Below are 15442 nucleotides of genomic sequence, written 5' to 3'. Positions count from 1 at the left end.
TTACTGATGCACCCTGGTGTACAATACAAGCATCTAGTGTTACAGTGTGAAATCTGACGCCCGACTATAAATCAAGGTGGGACTCCAGTACTGTATGGTCAACTATAAATCAGGCTTTAGTCCAGTCATCATGTGTGACGCAGGCCTGCAAAACCAGCCAGCCAGCCTCCACTCAGTCAGTCCACTAACTTTCCTTGGATTAAGTTATTCGTAGTTTCCTCCTTTCTCACGCTGCTCAGTACAAGAGAACTGGGGGCAACCATGATGGTGCCACTGCTCGGCCTGGGAGGCTGCAACCATAACAACTTGATGGGAAAGTTGTGAACTTTCATCCAAGAGCAGTGTCATGTTGGGATTCTTGACTATTGTTCCCAGAGGAAGGAAGGAAGGAAGCAGGCAACCTTAGTGGGGCGTTGGTACTACAGCTGGCTCTGGCAATTGGAAAAGGTACAACGAGGAACGGAGCAATGATGACTATTACTCAACAATGATTGACATGGTTCAAACTCTCGTAAAGGAAATGCTCAGGAGAGGATACTGCAGTGTGGAGCCAAGTTTAAAAAAACTTTTGTGCACCTCTACAGCACAAAAATGTGTGTCAGAGGATAAGATGCATACATCTAGAGGAGTTTTAATCTGCATGGTGAGAGGGGGAGGGAGGGAACGTGAGATATGGGCTGTGAGGGAGTACCAGTACACTTGGGAAAACTGATAACTGCAGACTCAGGTGCTGTCCATTTACTTGTCGGCCCACTCATCCGCAGCTGAGGGGATTAAGTTGGTGGGCACAGCGACTGCTGTGACAACAGGAGGCAGAGGATTGGAGGCTCGTGTTCTCACTGAGCCGCACGTACGCAGTGGAAAGCCAGCCAAATGTCTCCTCTCCAGAAAAACAGTAGAGCAGGGATCAGGAGCATGGTGGCATGTGGATTTTTATCAAACACGTGATGTTTGCCTAAGACACCTTCAGATGACAGACATGACAAAAAGACAGTAAATCTGTCAATGCATGCACAATGAGGTAATCTCACACACATCAAGAAGCCAGATCATTTGTAAAGGAACATTTAATTTATTGGTGTCCAACAAAAGCCTTGAAAACTAAAGCCAACAGATCAATCAAATCTTTCGGTACAGTGTGTTCATGGTTTGAGTTTTCAGATGAGCTCAGGTCTGTTAATGTCATGTGATCAAAATTATTTTCTTTTCTCTATCACAAGGTCCAGTGTGAAGAATTTAGGGGATATCTGCAGAAATGTACTATAATACAAGTGTTTTCTGTGGTGTATAATCCCCTGAAAATAAGAATCATGTTTTTGTTACCTTAGAGTGAGCTGTTTATATCTACACAGGGCACAGATCCTTATCTCAGGAGACTGCCATGTTGCAACGCCATGTTTCGACAGTAGCCCAGAACGAACAAACAAAACACTGGCTCCAGATTGGGCTATTCGCGTTTTCACATAGGCCACTGTAGTTTGCAAGCCCTCCATTACAATTCAAAAAAACTGTTGATATTTTAAACATGAAACTACTTTATTTGGTGTTTTTACTGGTTTAAATCAGCCAATACGTTTGTTTTTGACAGGAAGACAACTCTGCAGATAATGTGGCTTCTGGTAAAAACCTCCTGAACATCTGGATCTTATGTTATCAGAGAAAAAAGGTGAGCAAACATCGCTAGATACCACCCTGAATCTTCCACACTGGACCTTTAAAAGAGTAAATGATTTAAAAAAGCACTGCCGTCACACCCAGCCGTGAGGTACTGTTGCACTATAGTACACCATTTAAAGGTCAAATTTTTGAGGCTCTCAGATTGTATTAAGTGCTGAGTGTCTGATGCACAGGCAGCACTTTGTAAATAAATATAAAATATATATATATAGATATATATAGATATATATAGATATATATAGATAGATAGATAGATAGGGGCGGCACGGTGGTTTGGTGGTTAGCACTCTCGCCTCACAGCAAGGGGGTTGCCGGTTCGATCCCGGGCGTGGGAGCCCTTCTGTGCGGAGTTTGCATGTTCTCCCCGTGTCAGCGTGGGTTCTCTCCGGGCACTCCGGCTTCCTCCACAGTCCAAAGACATGCAGATTGGGGACTAGGTTAACTGATAACTCTAAATTGTCCATAGGTGTGAATGTGAGCGTGAATGGTTGTTTGTCTCTATGTGTCAGCCCTGTGATAGACTGGCGACCTGTCCAGGGTGTACCCTGCCTCTCGCCCGATGTCAGCTGGGATAGGCTCCAGCCCCCCCACGACCCTCAAGAGGATGAAGCGGTTAGAAGATGAATTAAGATTTCTTAAATCTTAAGATTTAAGATTAAGATTTCTGAAAGTATAAATCAGTACAAAATGTATAAATGTCATGTGTCACATTGTTAAAACCAGTAAGTGGTAAGGATGCCTTCTGGACACCTCCCTTGGGAGGTGTTTTGGGCATGTCCAACCGGGAGGAGACCTCGGGGCCACCCCAGCACACGCTGGAGGGATTACATCACCCGGCTGGCCTGGAAACGCCTCGGGGTTCCTTCGGAAGAGCTGACGGAAGTGGCTGGGGAGAAGACTGTCTGGGCTTCTTTGCTGAGGCTGCTGCCCCCGCGACCCGGACCCGGATAAGCGGAGGACGACGAGTACGAGCATGTTACTAAACAGAGTCTATCTTAACACCGAGTGTGATGTCACACTGCAGAGAGCTAAACCTTTGTTTGAATTGGTGTTGCCATTTAGGAGAGATAATAAATTGAGAATATTTGTTACAAGTTCATGTTTACATTTTGCAAAATGACGGGCCTGCTTTCATCACATATCAAGCTGTCAGTGAAACTCTTTATAGGCAGTACAGAGCCAACAAGGGCACAGCCATCAAATTAAAATCCAATCCATTTACTTCAGTTTTCCCACTCAAGTAGAACCATGAGGGCAGAATATTCATTACCCTGAACAAATGGCCTTCAGATGAGTGATTAAAAAGTTGAAAAGGAACAAAGAGCACAGCAAAATACAGGACGATCAAAATGAAATAAGGAATAAAAACAGTAAACTCCCTGTAAAAGTACAAAGTTTCTTTTTAAACCAACTTTATCAGAGCAGTTTCAAGGACAACCAAGATTTAATAGCAAGAAATAGAGAGAGAGAGTTATAAAACAGATAAAAATATGAGTAGATAGAATAGAAGCAAGAGGGGGGGAATATTTGGCAAGGTAGGTGTGATGACAGTGGGCAGAAATCTAGGATCAGATACCCACCTATCTAAACAGGAGTGGCCACCCCCCCTACTGTAATGTAAGCAGTTCACAAAGGCAAAGTCTTAGCTGCAGACAAGTCACTACCATCACCATTGTGCTCTTTGCATTCTGCGGCTTTGCACTCCTCTGAACTGCCTCATCAAAAGCATACCAGTCAGAAAAGTCATTTATCTTGCAGCAATCTTTTCCGTCACCCTGCTCTTTAACAATCAGCAAGGATAGCTATCATCCGGAACAGTTATTATCTACACTTATCAAACAACAACGTGTAAAAACTATTTCCCTGTTTTGACCAAATGTTCACAAGGTATCGTTGGGTGAAACAAACAACCAAGCAGCCACAGAGGTGTAATTCGTCTGTGGCAACCAAACGATAGATCTGTAAATCATCGGAAACCACCAAGACTGGAAATATCTCTTGCGTAGCCGCACATGTGAGAAAGGAGGAAAAATATTTCCATGCCCTTTAAAATATAGCTCAGAGCTATGGGCTCGAGAAGAAGGAGAAAACTGCCACTGACATCCATAAGAGGAGAGGACACAAGGATACAGTAAAGGAGAGGAAACAAGGACACAGGAGAGGACAGGTGAGAGACAAAGATATACAAGAGGAGACGGCAGGAAGCAAGGACAGAGGAGATAAGAGAAAGACAATGGAGGAGAGGAGAGGAGAGGAGAAACAAGGTGAAAGGAAAGGATAGAGGAGAGTAGAGCAGGAGAAGAGACTCAAGGATACAGTAGAAGACACAAGGGAAGAGGAGGAAAGATCAGAAGAGGAGACAAGGATAGAGAAGCAAGAGGCGACAAGGATAGAGGAGAAAAAGACGCAAACCAACAAAGAACGAGGAGAGGAGAAAAGAGTAGAGAAAGATAAAGAGGAGGCGAAGAAACAAGGACAGATGCGAGGAGAAGAAAGGAGAGAAGAGGAGGGGAAACAGGATAAAAGAGAAGAGGAAACAAGGAGAGCAGAGGTGATTAGGATAGAAGAGGAGAAACCAGGAGAGAAAATAGTAGAAGATAGGAGAGGAAACACGGAGAGGAGAAGAGGTTCCTGTGCTCACAAGTAGACACTTGGAAAAGTTGAGACAGTTTCTGGTTAAAACCACACAATGAAATGAATTAGAAGTCAAAACCAACACGGAGATTAAGTGAGACCACCTTGTGGCTGACATAATGTTCTCCCCTCAAAGCATAATCTTACCTCATACTAATCCTGCTACTTAAACATTTTCTGCCTTCAAAACAAACCTCGTCTTTCCCTTCACTTCTCCCCCTCCTCCCATCTTTTAATTTCCTCCGCCGCACTTTCCTTTTATTTCTCTTGTTGCTCTACAAACTTTCTCTGTCTTTCCAGGAACTGTTTCTGTTGTCCCACACCCTTCCCTGTCTTCAGTGTCCTCACTAAATCCTTGCACTTGTCAAAACTTGACAGCCTTATCAGTCTGAGTATATCGCCCGCCTAACCCCTCACAATGATGACTACATCGTGGATCTAAAGGGCTAATGGTAGCAGGAGAGAAAAGCAAAAAGAAAAGGAGAGGAAAGAAAAAAGAAAGCACTGCTGGACTGCTGAGCGGACCATGCAGCCCGGCACCCCAGCTGTGAAAACCTCCAACCACATGAGAAAGAGTAAAAGATTCCTTAGAGTCCCGTTACTCCACTTATTGAATTTTTACAACCTGGTGGACTGCCAGGCACTTGGCTCCACCAACACGTTTCGTGCCATTGCCACTCCTCGGTCCAGAAAAACAGAAGGGAGAGACAGACAGAAAGACAGAGAGCAAGACAGCTGGTTGAATCATCCCTCTCACCCACGGCTCTCTGCTTTTATGACCTCTGTCTGCTTTCAGAGAAGATGACGGTCTCTGTGCTGTATGTGTGGCAGACGATCGTGTACCACCGCCGAAAGACATGTTAATCACATAACCACATACGGGACCCACACACAGCCGGGCCTCCATTTCTCCTGTGTCAATGAGAGACCTGCCTGTAGTCTTGTGGTTTTGAAATTGGAGGAGGGGGGCAACAAGAGCTCACACCTTCACGCAGAACAAAGGTGCTACAGTTTCACTACTGTAAAGTGGTGGGAATACAGCATTGTGATACGGCTGATGATGACACAGTTGCTGCCAACAATGAATTCCATTCAATTGGCTCACAACAGCTACTTGAATCATAGTTGAGTGTGCGTCTGAGAAAACAGCCCTGAACATGAACTCTAACCCTCTAACCTTTTAACACCGTCACCAACACAACCAAATATTCAGCAGGGTTCGAAGTACAGGGGATCCACTGTGGGGGGAGTATTGCCAAGTAAAACTTAACTTAGTAGATGATACAGATGTTGACAAAGTTTTCCTTCTGGGACATTATTTGCAGCTGAAACAGGTCGCAATATATTTTATTGCAATACTCAGCATATTGCAACACGTTTCAAATCGCAATAATATTGTATCGTGACTGAAGCATCGTGATAAAATCGTACCGTAGAGCGTCTGGTGATTCCCACCCAAAGGAGCTGCATGGAGCTACAGGAAGCTCAGCCCCCCAGAAAGCCATTTTTTGAGAAACTAGGTGGAGTTAAAATATCATCATTTTTGGTGCCAGTTTTTTTTTTCTTCACAAATTACATTGTCCGTTATATTTAGGATCCTGAATTACATAACAAGCTACTAGTAAAACACTTCTCAACCTGTGTGATTATAAGCAAATAACATTTGAGCCTTTGCTAAGTCCCACCCTGAGATGCAGACTGGCCAATCATAATGTAGCATCGGGCCGACTCAGACCAGGGTCCAACAACAACACAACCATGCTCCATTGACTCTAATGCAATCGTTTCAGATTTCCTTCATTTTCAGGCCGGTTTTGTGGATTTGGAGCGAAATGTAGTGCCTGGGGCACATCATGTATTAATAGCCCTTTTCTGATAGGAATTGTGCAAATTTGCAGGGAAGCCCAATCAGCCTTTTTTTCAGCATTGGCAGTATAAAATCAAAATCGGGGAGTGCGGCAAAATGCCGCCTACCTAATTTGGTTTATACAGAATGTGCCTTTTTCGGGGCAATGGGGGGCGTGAGCAAGTAACAAAACGTGTAGCTCAGCGTGTGACGTAAACAGTGACATGGGACGGAAGCCTCGGCTGGTCAGGTGGCGCTAGTCAGGTGGAGATTCTCTCGTAAATCAGCCCGTTCTTCACCATCCCCGTCATCTGACGGTTAACCGCCTCTTTGTTTGTGAGGGCAAGGAGGGTGCACAATTCCTTGTCTCCCCAGTTGCTCATCTTTACAGTGTCTGTCAGGTTTGTGTTTCCCTCTTACTGCCAGCTGCTCATTCCTGCTATCAGCTGTTTCCTGTTTATCCACCGCCAGTGGGTCGCACATGCAGTGTCCTCAACAGCTCCTCCCACAATTCATCAATAGTCCCTCCTGTTGTGGAAGGCCGCCTCGTTCTGTTTAACCTAAAAGGGTTCTGCCAATATGACTACCCTACAATGTGGAAAATTGGGCGCCTCGGATCAACTCGTCATTCCGCCTCTGTGTGTCTAAACGCTCGCAGCTAGCCAGCAAAACGGCCCAACATTCGTGGAAAATCTGACAGTGTAAAAGGGGCTCATGATACTCGTTACCTGGAGAACTTGGGAAAAGATATACGTTTCTTCCCTGTTCCAAAGTCAAAATCAATCTCTGAAAAGTGTAGGGTTAGCTAGCTACTGAAGATATAGCCTACTGAATGTATACACATGCTGCTTTTGCTTTTTAATGATTATAACAGTGAAACAAAGACCGACCCTGCTGTACAGGAACCAGTGAAGGGAAGCAGGGAAACTTTGTGATATTCAACCAGCTGTGTGTCATCACATTGTGCGCAGATGAACGTTGTTTGACTCCCACCGGAGATCCCTGCCCGTCTGGCGGCGGAGGTCCAGGTGCTGGCAGCGGCATGGGCACAAAGCCAAACACCGTTCATCTGCACACACGGCGATGCCACACAGCTGGTTCAATATCAGCAAAGTTTCCCTTTATATTCATTGTCTTGTGTGGCGATCAGCAGTGATGTGGTGGTTCACTTTTACACTGTGATCTGTAGCCTATAGTTCGGCTTTAGCTTCTAACTATCTTTGTCTTTTTAACCTGTTGTTGCTGCTGACTCAGTTTGACATCCTGGATATATCCTTCAAGTGCATTTTTTATGGATATACAGTCAGGTCCATAATTATTTGGACAATGATTCAGTTGTCGTCATTTTGGCTCTGTACACCACCACAATGGGTTTTAAATGAAACAATGAATACCTGCTTAAAGTGCAGACTCTCAGCTTTCATTTAAGGCTTTTTTTCAAAAGTGTAGTATGAACCGTGTAGGAATTACAACCATTTCTTCACACAGTCCCCCGACTCTAAGGGCTCATAAGTATTTGGACAAACTAACATGATCATCAGTTTAACAGTCAGTTTTAATACTTGGTTGCAAATCCTTTACAGTCAATGACTGCTTGAAGTGTTGGACACATAGGCATCATCAGATGCTGGGTTTCTTCCCTGGTGATGCTCTACCAGCCCTTTACTGCAGCCGTCTGCACTTCCTGCTTGTGTTTCGGGTGTTCTGCCTTCAGTTTTGGCTTCAGCAAGAGAAACACATGCTCAATTGGATTCAGGTCAGATGATATGACTTGGCCATTGCAGAACATTCCACTTCTTTGCCTTAAAAATGTCTTTGGTTGCTTTTGCAATATGCTTCAGGTCATTGTCCAACTGCACTGTGAAGCATCGTCCAATGAGTTTTGAAGCATTTAGTTGAATCTGAGCAGATAATGTAGCCCCACACTTCAGCAGTCATGTAGCCCCAACACTTCAGGCAGTCATTGACTGCAAAGGATTTGCAACCAAGTATTAAAACTGACTGTTTAATTGATGAGTATGTTAATTTGTCCAAATACTTATGAGCCCTTAAAGTCGGGGGACTGTGTGAAGAAATGGTTGTAATTCCTACACGGTTCAAACTACATTTTTGAAAAAAGCCTTAAATGAAAGCTGAGAGTCTGCACTTTAAGCAGGTATTCACTGTTTCATTTAAAACCCACTGTGGTGGTGTACAGAGCCAAAATGATGACAACTGAATCATTGTCCAAATAATTATGGACCTGCCTGTAATAGGTGAGAATGTGTCAATTGGTCCGACCAAAAAACTTTCCCAAAACTCTGGCAGCACAGTTTTTGCCCTTGGAGCAGTCTATAACAGGGTGCATAATTTCTAAAAGTAAGTAACATGACCACATTTTATAAAAAGACACAAAAACAGACACCATTTTGCCATGTCCCTTTGATAATTCTTGGACTGGTTGTTGTTGGGTGGCATCACTGTATATGCGACAATTTTTTTTAAATCGAATCAAATAACAGGTGACGATTCTGGCCTGTTGAACAAAGTAACACACACCACTGCCTGTACGCTATTAGTGGTATTAGGATTTTTATTGTTTCTCGGCAGACAAAAATTTTAAGAAAAACACAATTAAAACAGCAACAGTGAATCATTTTTCTGTTTCTTTGTCCCACTAAGCTAAATATCCTCTATGTGAAGAAATGCTCTTAGGCAGGCACATTTCTATCTATACACAAGCACGTGTACAGTAACCTCCCACCCCTGAAGAATGGGGCTCCTCGGGAAGCCACATTTGAACCAGAGTCCTGTACGGTTCTGATCTTCAAGACTCAATCCCAACTTGGAAACGCAATGTACAATACCACACCTGCCTTAGTTCTGCAACCAGATCCAACCAGCAAAACTGTGTAACACTTGCCTCAGCCCTGGTACAGAGAAAGACCAAGAATCTATTAAAAGTGCTTTGAGCTAAATGGTATCATCCTAACATTTGGCAGCTTTGTTGTTTACTAAGTTCAGTTTAGATGTTAATGTTTGCTAATTTGCACTAAACACAAAGTGTGACATCTACTGCATGTCTGTCCCATCCCAAAAGAGAGAACCTTCTCTGTTGTGGGGAGTTTTCCTTAAAGATAGAGGGTGTCATCTGCTGTTCAGACTGTAAAGCACCTTGAGGCATATTTGTGATTTGTAATATTGGGCCATATAAATAAAACTGTCTTGAAGTTATGGTGCAATCGGCCTTTGTTAATGGTATTAACAACACCTGTGCTTTTCCTACTGACAAGTCAAAATACTTGCTGTGAAAAGGCCTATGACAAACAAGACCTTTTAATAGTTAAAGTAGCATGACTTTCAATTATGCAAATTTTCCAGGCCTGACCGTGAACATTTGACAAAACAAACTAGGGCACTAGAGTCATCCAGGTCTGTCAATGTATCTGTCAATGTCAATATATGACGCTCCCACCTGGTGTAGGAATCAGACTGATTTGCAGTTTGCACGCTTTAATTATAAACCCTAAAGTCTTCACATTCTCCCATTCACTTTGTGAGAGAGAGCAGCAATAGCAGCTAACAGATAGTTTGCACTGAGATGGCTCTGAGAGATCACAATACAGAGAAGTAGATCACTGAGCCTTTCTTGCTTAAGCATTAAGTACAGTTGTCAACAAAGAGGGATTTGCTAAAGAACAGGCAGTTGAAGGATCTTGTAAGAGCACAAAACAAACACGGGGAACTGGCAACAACCACGCGGAATTACAAGCAACAGAGAAGCCACACTGTAATCTGTCCTATTAAAAAGACATATGCCAGAGAAACACTGAATGTATGTGATGCGTTTCTTTTCACATACACTGTCTCTGTGTTCACAAAACAAGGAAGGCAAACAACCACTTATATACCAGTATGCTACACCATTATGTTCAATATGTCTGTGCTTAAAGGATTAATAGACTGCTTATTTAGTAAACTGAGAAAATTCTATAGATTATATACTGTATGGAGCCTTGATCTTAAAGTGGTACAGCCTCAAACAAGAGGAAGACTGCCTGGTTTGCTTTTCTGTCTCATATGAATGGTTGTCTGGCTCTGATAATGCAATTGTTATTTTCACATTTTACAGTCTAAATCATAGTTGCTCAAAGTGAGGCTTGGCCCAGAACCATTTTGTGCAGCCCCTGAACGTGACCTGAAAAGCGTGCATTATATTTAATCATCCAAGGTCCATTTCAATAGCTTGCATTGAGCTGTCTACTCAGCGAGCTCTGGGCGGGTGTAACATGATGAAGACAGCACTGCGCCGTAGGAGTCGGAAAGTAAACAGCCAAGATGGCAGCTGCCGAAGAACCGTGTCCATTCAATTTAGCTTTGGAAGAAACGCTAAGCCAACTGCACTTATCTTTTTCCTTGAGAGAGGAACAGAAGACTGCCCTAGAAGCTTTCGTTTCCAGAAAGGATGTTTTTGCCTTTGGGATACGGCAAAAGCATAATATATCAGTTAGCCCCACTGGCTGGCAAACAAATGGCCAATTGCGTGTGGTGGCATTTAATATGCCTCAGTTAGTGCGGCCCCTTGTGTAGGAAGGGTGTATGTATCGGTGAGGGCCAGACTCAAAATCTCTCTAGATTTGAGTCTGGATTTCCAGGCTAAGGGCTGTTGGCTAAAGTTAGAGCAATTTTGGTAGTCAAGTTGACAGTTCAACATAGAAGTGGTATTTGTCCATTTTCCAGTGCATCTCTCAATCACATGCTGGCTCCCACAATTGGCACTCAGTCGTCAAACTTTGAGAACTCCTGGTCTAGATTATCTTTTTTTTTTTTTTTTTAAATTCAACAGATGCGGGGGTCGTATCACAGTCAGAATTTTCTAAGTTGACTTGCAGTCGACAAATCTGGTGGGGTGGTGATGTTTTTCCTTCAACCTACAATGTATTATTCATGGCCTCCACTAGGGCTGGGTATCGTTACTTGATACCTTTATGGTATCACCCGAAATATCCCAGTATCAAATAGTACCAAACTACACCACTCAAACAACACCTGCATTTCATCCATTTTGTACCCAGATCTGAAAAAATAAGGATATAATAATGGTTTTGCTCCCAGCCAAACACCACAGACAATCTTCCATTTAATGCGACATGTGATTGGCCCACTACCGCAGCAGCTACAATGTATACAGTCTTGACATTTCAGTGTGCAGACTTGCCGCCAAAATGTCTGACAGTATGACTATGCTACACGTCTATGGTATTTGGTGGCATTTTACGCAACTTAATGATTTCATCCAGATGATGGATATTGAAAAAAGTCTGTACATAAAGACGGACAACATGACAGTTCCCCAAAAGTGAAGCTGAAACATCTCAAACGCCTCCTGGTGGCTGGCTGCAGTATAGTATTCCACTTGATACGTGGAAATTGCAACTGGGCAGACTGACTCCGAAAGACATCATCAGAGCAACATGGCAACGGCCATATGCGGGATATTTTAGCTTCACTTCTGTACAGTGGGGGTGAGTGGAGACATGTCATCCATCTTCATATACAGTCTATGGTATGGAATAAAAAAATAAAGAATCAGATTAAGTACTCTATTTTTACAGTTGTTACAAAAAGTGAATCACACTGGACGGCAGTGGAGGGGAATGTACCAGCGTTTGGTTCAAATGTAGTTTAGCTGACTTTGTTAACATTCAGAGTGGCAAACAGAAACTAGTCATGCTGCCTTTTCATTATCCTTCTCTGGTTCCATCACAATAAGTTTTGTAGTTAGGTAATTTTGAGACAAGGCTGAGTTTACAGCAGTGCAATACTCTTATCCTGGGTTGCTCTGTGTACAATGACTCAGCTTAGAAAAAAAGTGCAATGATGAGACAAAATGAGATTAGACTTTTCTTTCTTGACCGACGATCCCAGTCGTAGACGTTTAGGGGGCAGCCCTAACAGATTAATTGATTATTAAAGTAGCTGTAGCTGCAGTCCTACCTGGAACTGTATCTAACCATAAGCCTGCTCACCATCAACTGAAAACTTCCCTAATGTCTCTGCTTAGAGAAACATGGTTATTTACCTGAATACTCTTGCTACTAGTACTACTTCTACCATGAGAAAAACAATAGGGACTTTTCTACTTCTTACCGTGCCGCTAACCCTGACGTCGTAAAGCCGCCCCCAGTCATCCTCGTGGCTGTCCACCATCATCATACTATCGTCTTCCTCCAGGAACCACTCCGCTTGCAGGTCAACCTTCACCTCCTCCCCCATGGAGTGCATCCCTACCGCAGGGAACAGCCCCTCTGCCGACACAGGAACCTCCACTGAACCGACCTGCATAGTGGAGGGATGTTAGAAAACAATGGGTGAAGAAACAAGAGACAACAGTTTGTTCACGTTCATAATGAATCATCCTTACGTACCAAAGTTTGTTTTGGAGTACCGCAAGGTTCTGTGCTCGGACCAATCCTATTTACTCTATATATGCTTCCTTTAGGTAACATCATTAGAAATCACTCTATAAATTTCCATTGTTATGCGGATGATACTCAGTTGTATTTATCGATGAAGCCAAAAGAAAGTAATCAATTAACTAAACTCCATAACTGCCTTAAAGACATAAAAACTTGGATGAGCACCAATTTCCTGATGTTAAATTCAGACAAAACTGAAGTTATTGTTCTTGGCCCCAAACAACTCAGAGACTCTTTATCTGATGACACAGTTTCTCTAGATGGCATTGCTCTGGCCTCTAGCACTACCGTAAGAAACCTCGGAGTAATATTTGGTCAAGATTTGTCTTTTAATTCTCATTTAAAACAAACCTCACGGACTGCATTTTTTCATCTGCGTAATATTGCGAAAATTAGGCCTATCCTGACCCGAAAAGATGCAGAAAAATTGGTCCACGCTTTTGTTACCTCTAGGCTGGATTACTGTAACTCTCTGTTATCAGGTAGCTCTAATAAGTCCTTAAAAACTCTCCAGCTAATTCAGAATGCAGCAGCACGTGTACTAACAGGAACTAAGAAACGCAATCATATTTCTCCTGTTTTAGCTTCTCTGCACTGGCTCCCTGTAAAATCCAGAATTGAATTTAAAATCCTACTGTTAACTTATAAAGCTCTAAATGGTCAAGCTCCGTCATATCTTAGAGAGCTCATAGTGCCATATTATCCCACCAGAACACTGCGCTCTGAGAACGCAGGGTTACTCGTGGTCCCTAAAGTCTCCAAAAGCAGATCAGGAGCCAGAGCCTTTAGCTATCAGGCTCCTCTCCTGTGGAATCATCTTCCTGTTACGGTCCGGGAGGCAGACACTGTCTCCACATTTAAGACTAGACTTAAGACTTTTCTCTTTGATAAAGTTTATAGTTAGGGCTGGCTCAGGCTTGCCCTGTACCAGCCCTTAGTTAGGCTGACTTAGGCCTAGTCTGCCGGAGGACCCCCCTATAATACACCGGGCACCTTCTCTCCTTCTTCTTCTCTCTCTCTCTCTCTCTGGTATTCTATTACTGCATCTTGCTAACTCGGCCATTCTGGATGTCACTAACTCGGCTTCTTCTCCGGAGCCTTTGTGCTCCACTGTCTCTCAGATTAACTCATATCACAGCGGTGCCTGGACAGCGTGACGTGTGTGGTTGTGCTGCTGCCGTGGTCCTGCCAGATGCCTCCTGCTGCTGCTGCTGCCATCATTAGTCATTAGTCATACTTCTACTGTTATTATACACGACTATTGTCACACATGTATACTGCCAGATATTAATACATACTTTCAACATATTGTACCACAGTAGCCAGAACTATAACTATAATATTATTACTTTCAATAATGTTGTTGTAAGCTACTGTCATTACCTGCATCTCTCTCTCTCTCTCTCTCTCTCTCTCTCTCTCTCTCTCTCTCTGTCTCATTGTGTCATACGGATTACTGTTAATTTATCATGTTGATCTGTTCTGTACGACATCTATTGCACGTCTGTCCGTCCTGGAAGAGGGATCCCTCCTCAGTTGCTCTTCCTGAGGTTTCTACCGTTTTTTTTCCCTGTTAAAGGTTTTTTTGGGGAGTTTTTCCTTATCCGCTGTGAGGGTCATAAGGACAGAGGGATGTCGTATGCTGTAAAGCCCTGTGAGGCAAATTGTGATTTGTGATATTGGGCTGTATAAATAAAATTGATTGATTGATTGACAACACAACACATACAGACAGCTCAGCCAGAGCATGTTTGCACTACAAACATTACCGAATGTCATTGTGACTAAAAACGCCTACCTCTTTGCCATTTTTGGTGAAAAAGACTGTAGTAAAGCCTGCATCAATATTTTCTGAGTGTATTCCACAGCCAATGCGGTCACCACGAGCACACTTTGGCCCGAACTGCTGACCCACAGGGTTGCCATTATATAACCTTGAAAGAATGAAGAGATGAAAATTAAAATATAAAAACTAGATAGTTACTGCAACAAAACAACATTTAAATAATTATTCTTTTTACAACTAGAGTGTTCTCCAGGTAGACAGCAATCGCTGCATTAGGACAGCTTCCTGCTTGTGTTCTCTGCTGCAAGTTTTCGACACCAGTAGAGTAACATACAAGGAATTTATCAAGCAAAAATGCAAAACACTGGTTGGTTCCAGCTCCTCAATTATGAGGATTTGCTGCTGTCTTTGAGGTTATTTGGGTTTTGGATTATTGGCTAAACAAAGCAAGCAGATCTAAGAGGTCACCTTGACCTCTGGGAAACTGCAATATGCATTTTTCACTATTATCAACTTTCTTTTCTAGTACTATAAATTCATGCACTAAAGATTTATGCTGTTGAAAATGCAGAGTGAGAGCTAAGCAGAGCCATATAGGGAATGACTGATGTAGTTATGTGTGGATGCAGCACCAACAGGCCACAATCCATTTTCTCAAACCATGCAAGAAACCAATGCTGTACCGTGGTGAATAGATGACTGTGGTTTGACTTACTTGCCGTTGTCAGCGTGGTAAGCTACAGAGTATGGCAGCCAGCCAGGCTGGTGGTCCAGCCTGTAGAATTTAGGCACCAGGCCCACAGCAATGGTCCCCCTCACCCCTGTGTCCACTATTGTCACCTACACACACACACACACACACACAGACACACACAAACACAAAGACAACCAAGGCACCAATTAGCAACACTTGGAGCAGGCCTTTATAGAGCTTGCTCAGTCAATGTATGTGGGTTTTTTTAAAGGTATTTCTAAAAAAGAACAGCATGAATTTACAGCACAGAGCCAAAATCAAAACACAAGTCTTATATTGAGAGAAAC

General features: G+C 43.1%; 1 protein-coding gene across 2 annotated transcripts in view; it reads right to left on the bottom strand.

Moving 5' to 3' along the window:
• The window catches only part of spryd3 (SPRY domain containing 3), an 82691-nt gene that overhangs the window by 58482 nt on the left and 8767 nt on the right, over nt 1-15442 (bottom strand). For both annotated transcript variants that reach the window (XM_049580199.1, XM_049580200.1), the window contains exons 4-6: nt 15117-15241; nt 14414-14549; nt 12287-12475 (exon numbers count right to left, since the gene is read on the bottom strand). In XM_049580199.1, the coding sequence (XP_049436156.1) occupies nt 12287-12475; nt 14414-14549; nt 15117-15241 (450 nt within the window). The remainder of the gene's footprint in view (nt 1-12286; nt 12476-14413; nt 14550-15116; nt 15242-15442) is intronic.

This window comes from Epinephelus fuscoguttatus, linkage group LG7, assembly GCF_011397635.1.
Source record: "Epinephelus fuscoguttatus linkage group LG7, E.fuscoguttatus.final_Chr_v1".
In the NCBI taxonomy this organism is placed as follows: Eukaryota; Metazoa; Chordata; class Actinopteri; order Perciformes; family Serranidae; genus Epinephelus; species Epinephelus fuscoguttatus.
The sequence above is the reverse complement of the archived record's forward strand: the minus strand, read 5'-3'. Positions and strand labels throughout refer to the sequence as shown.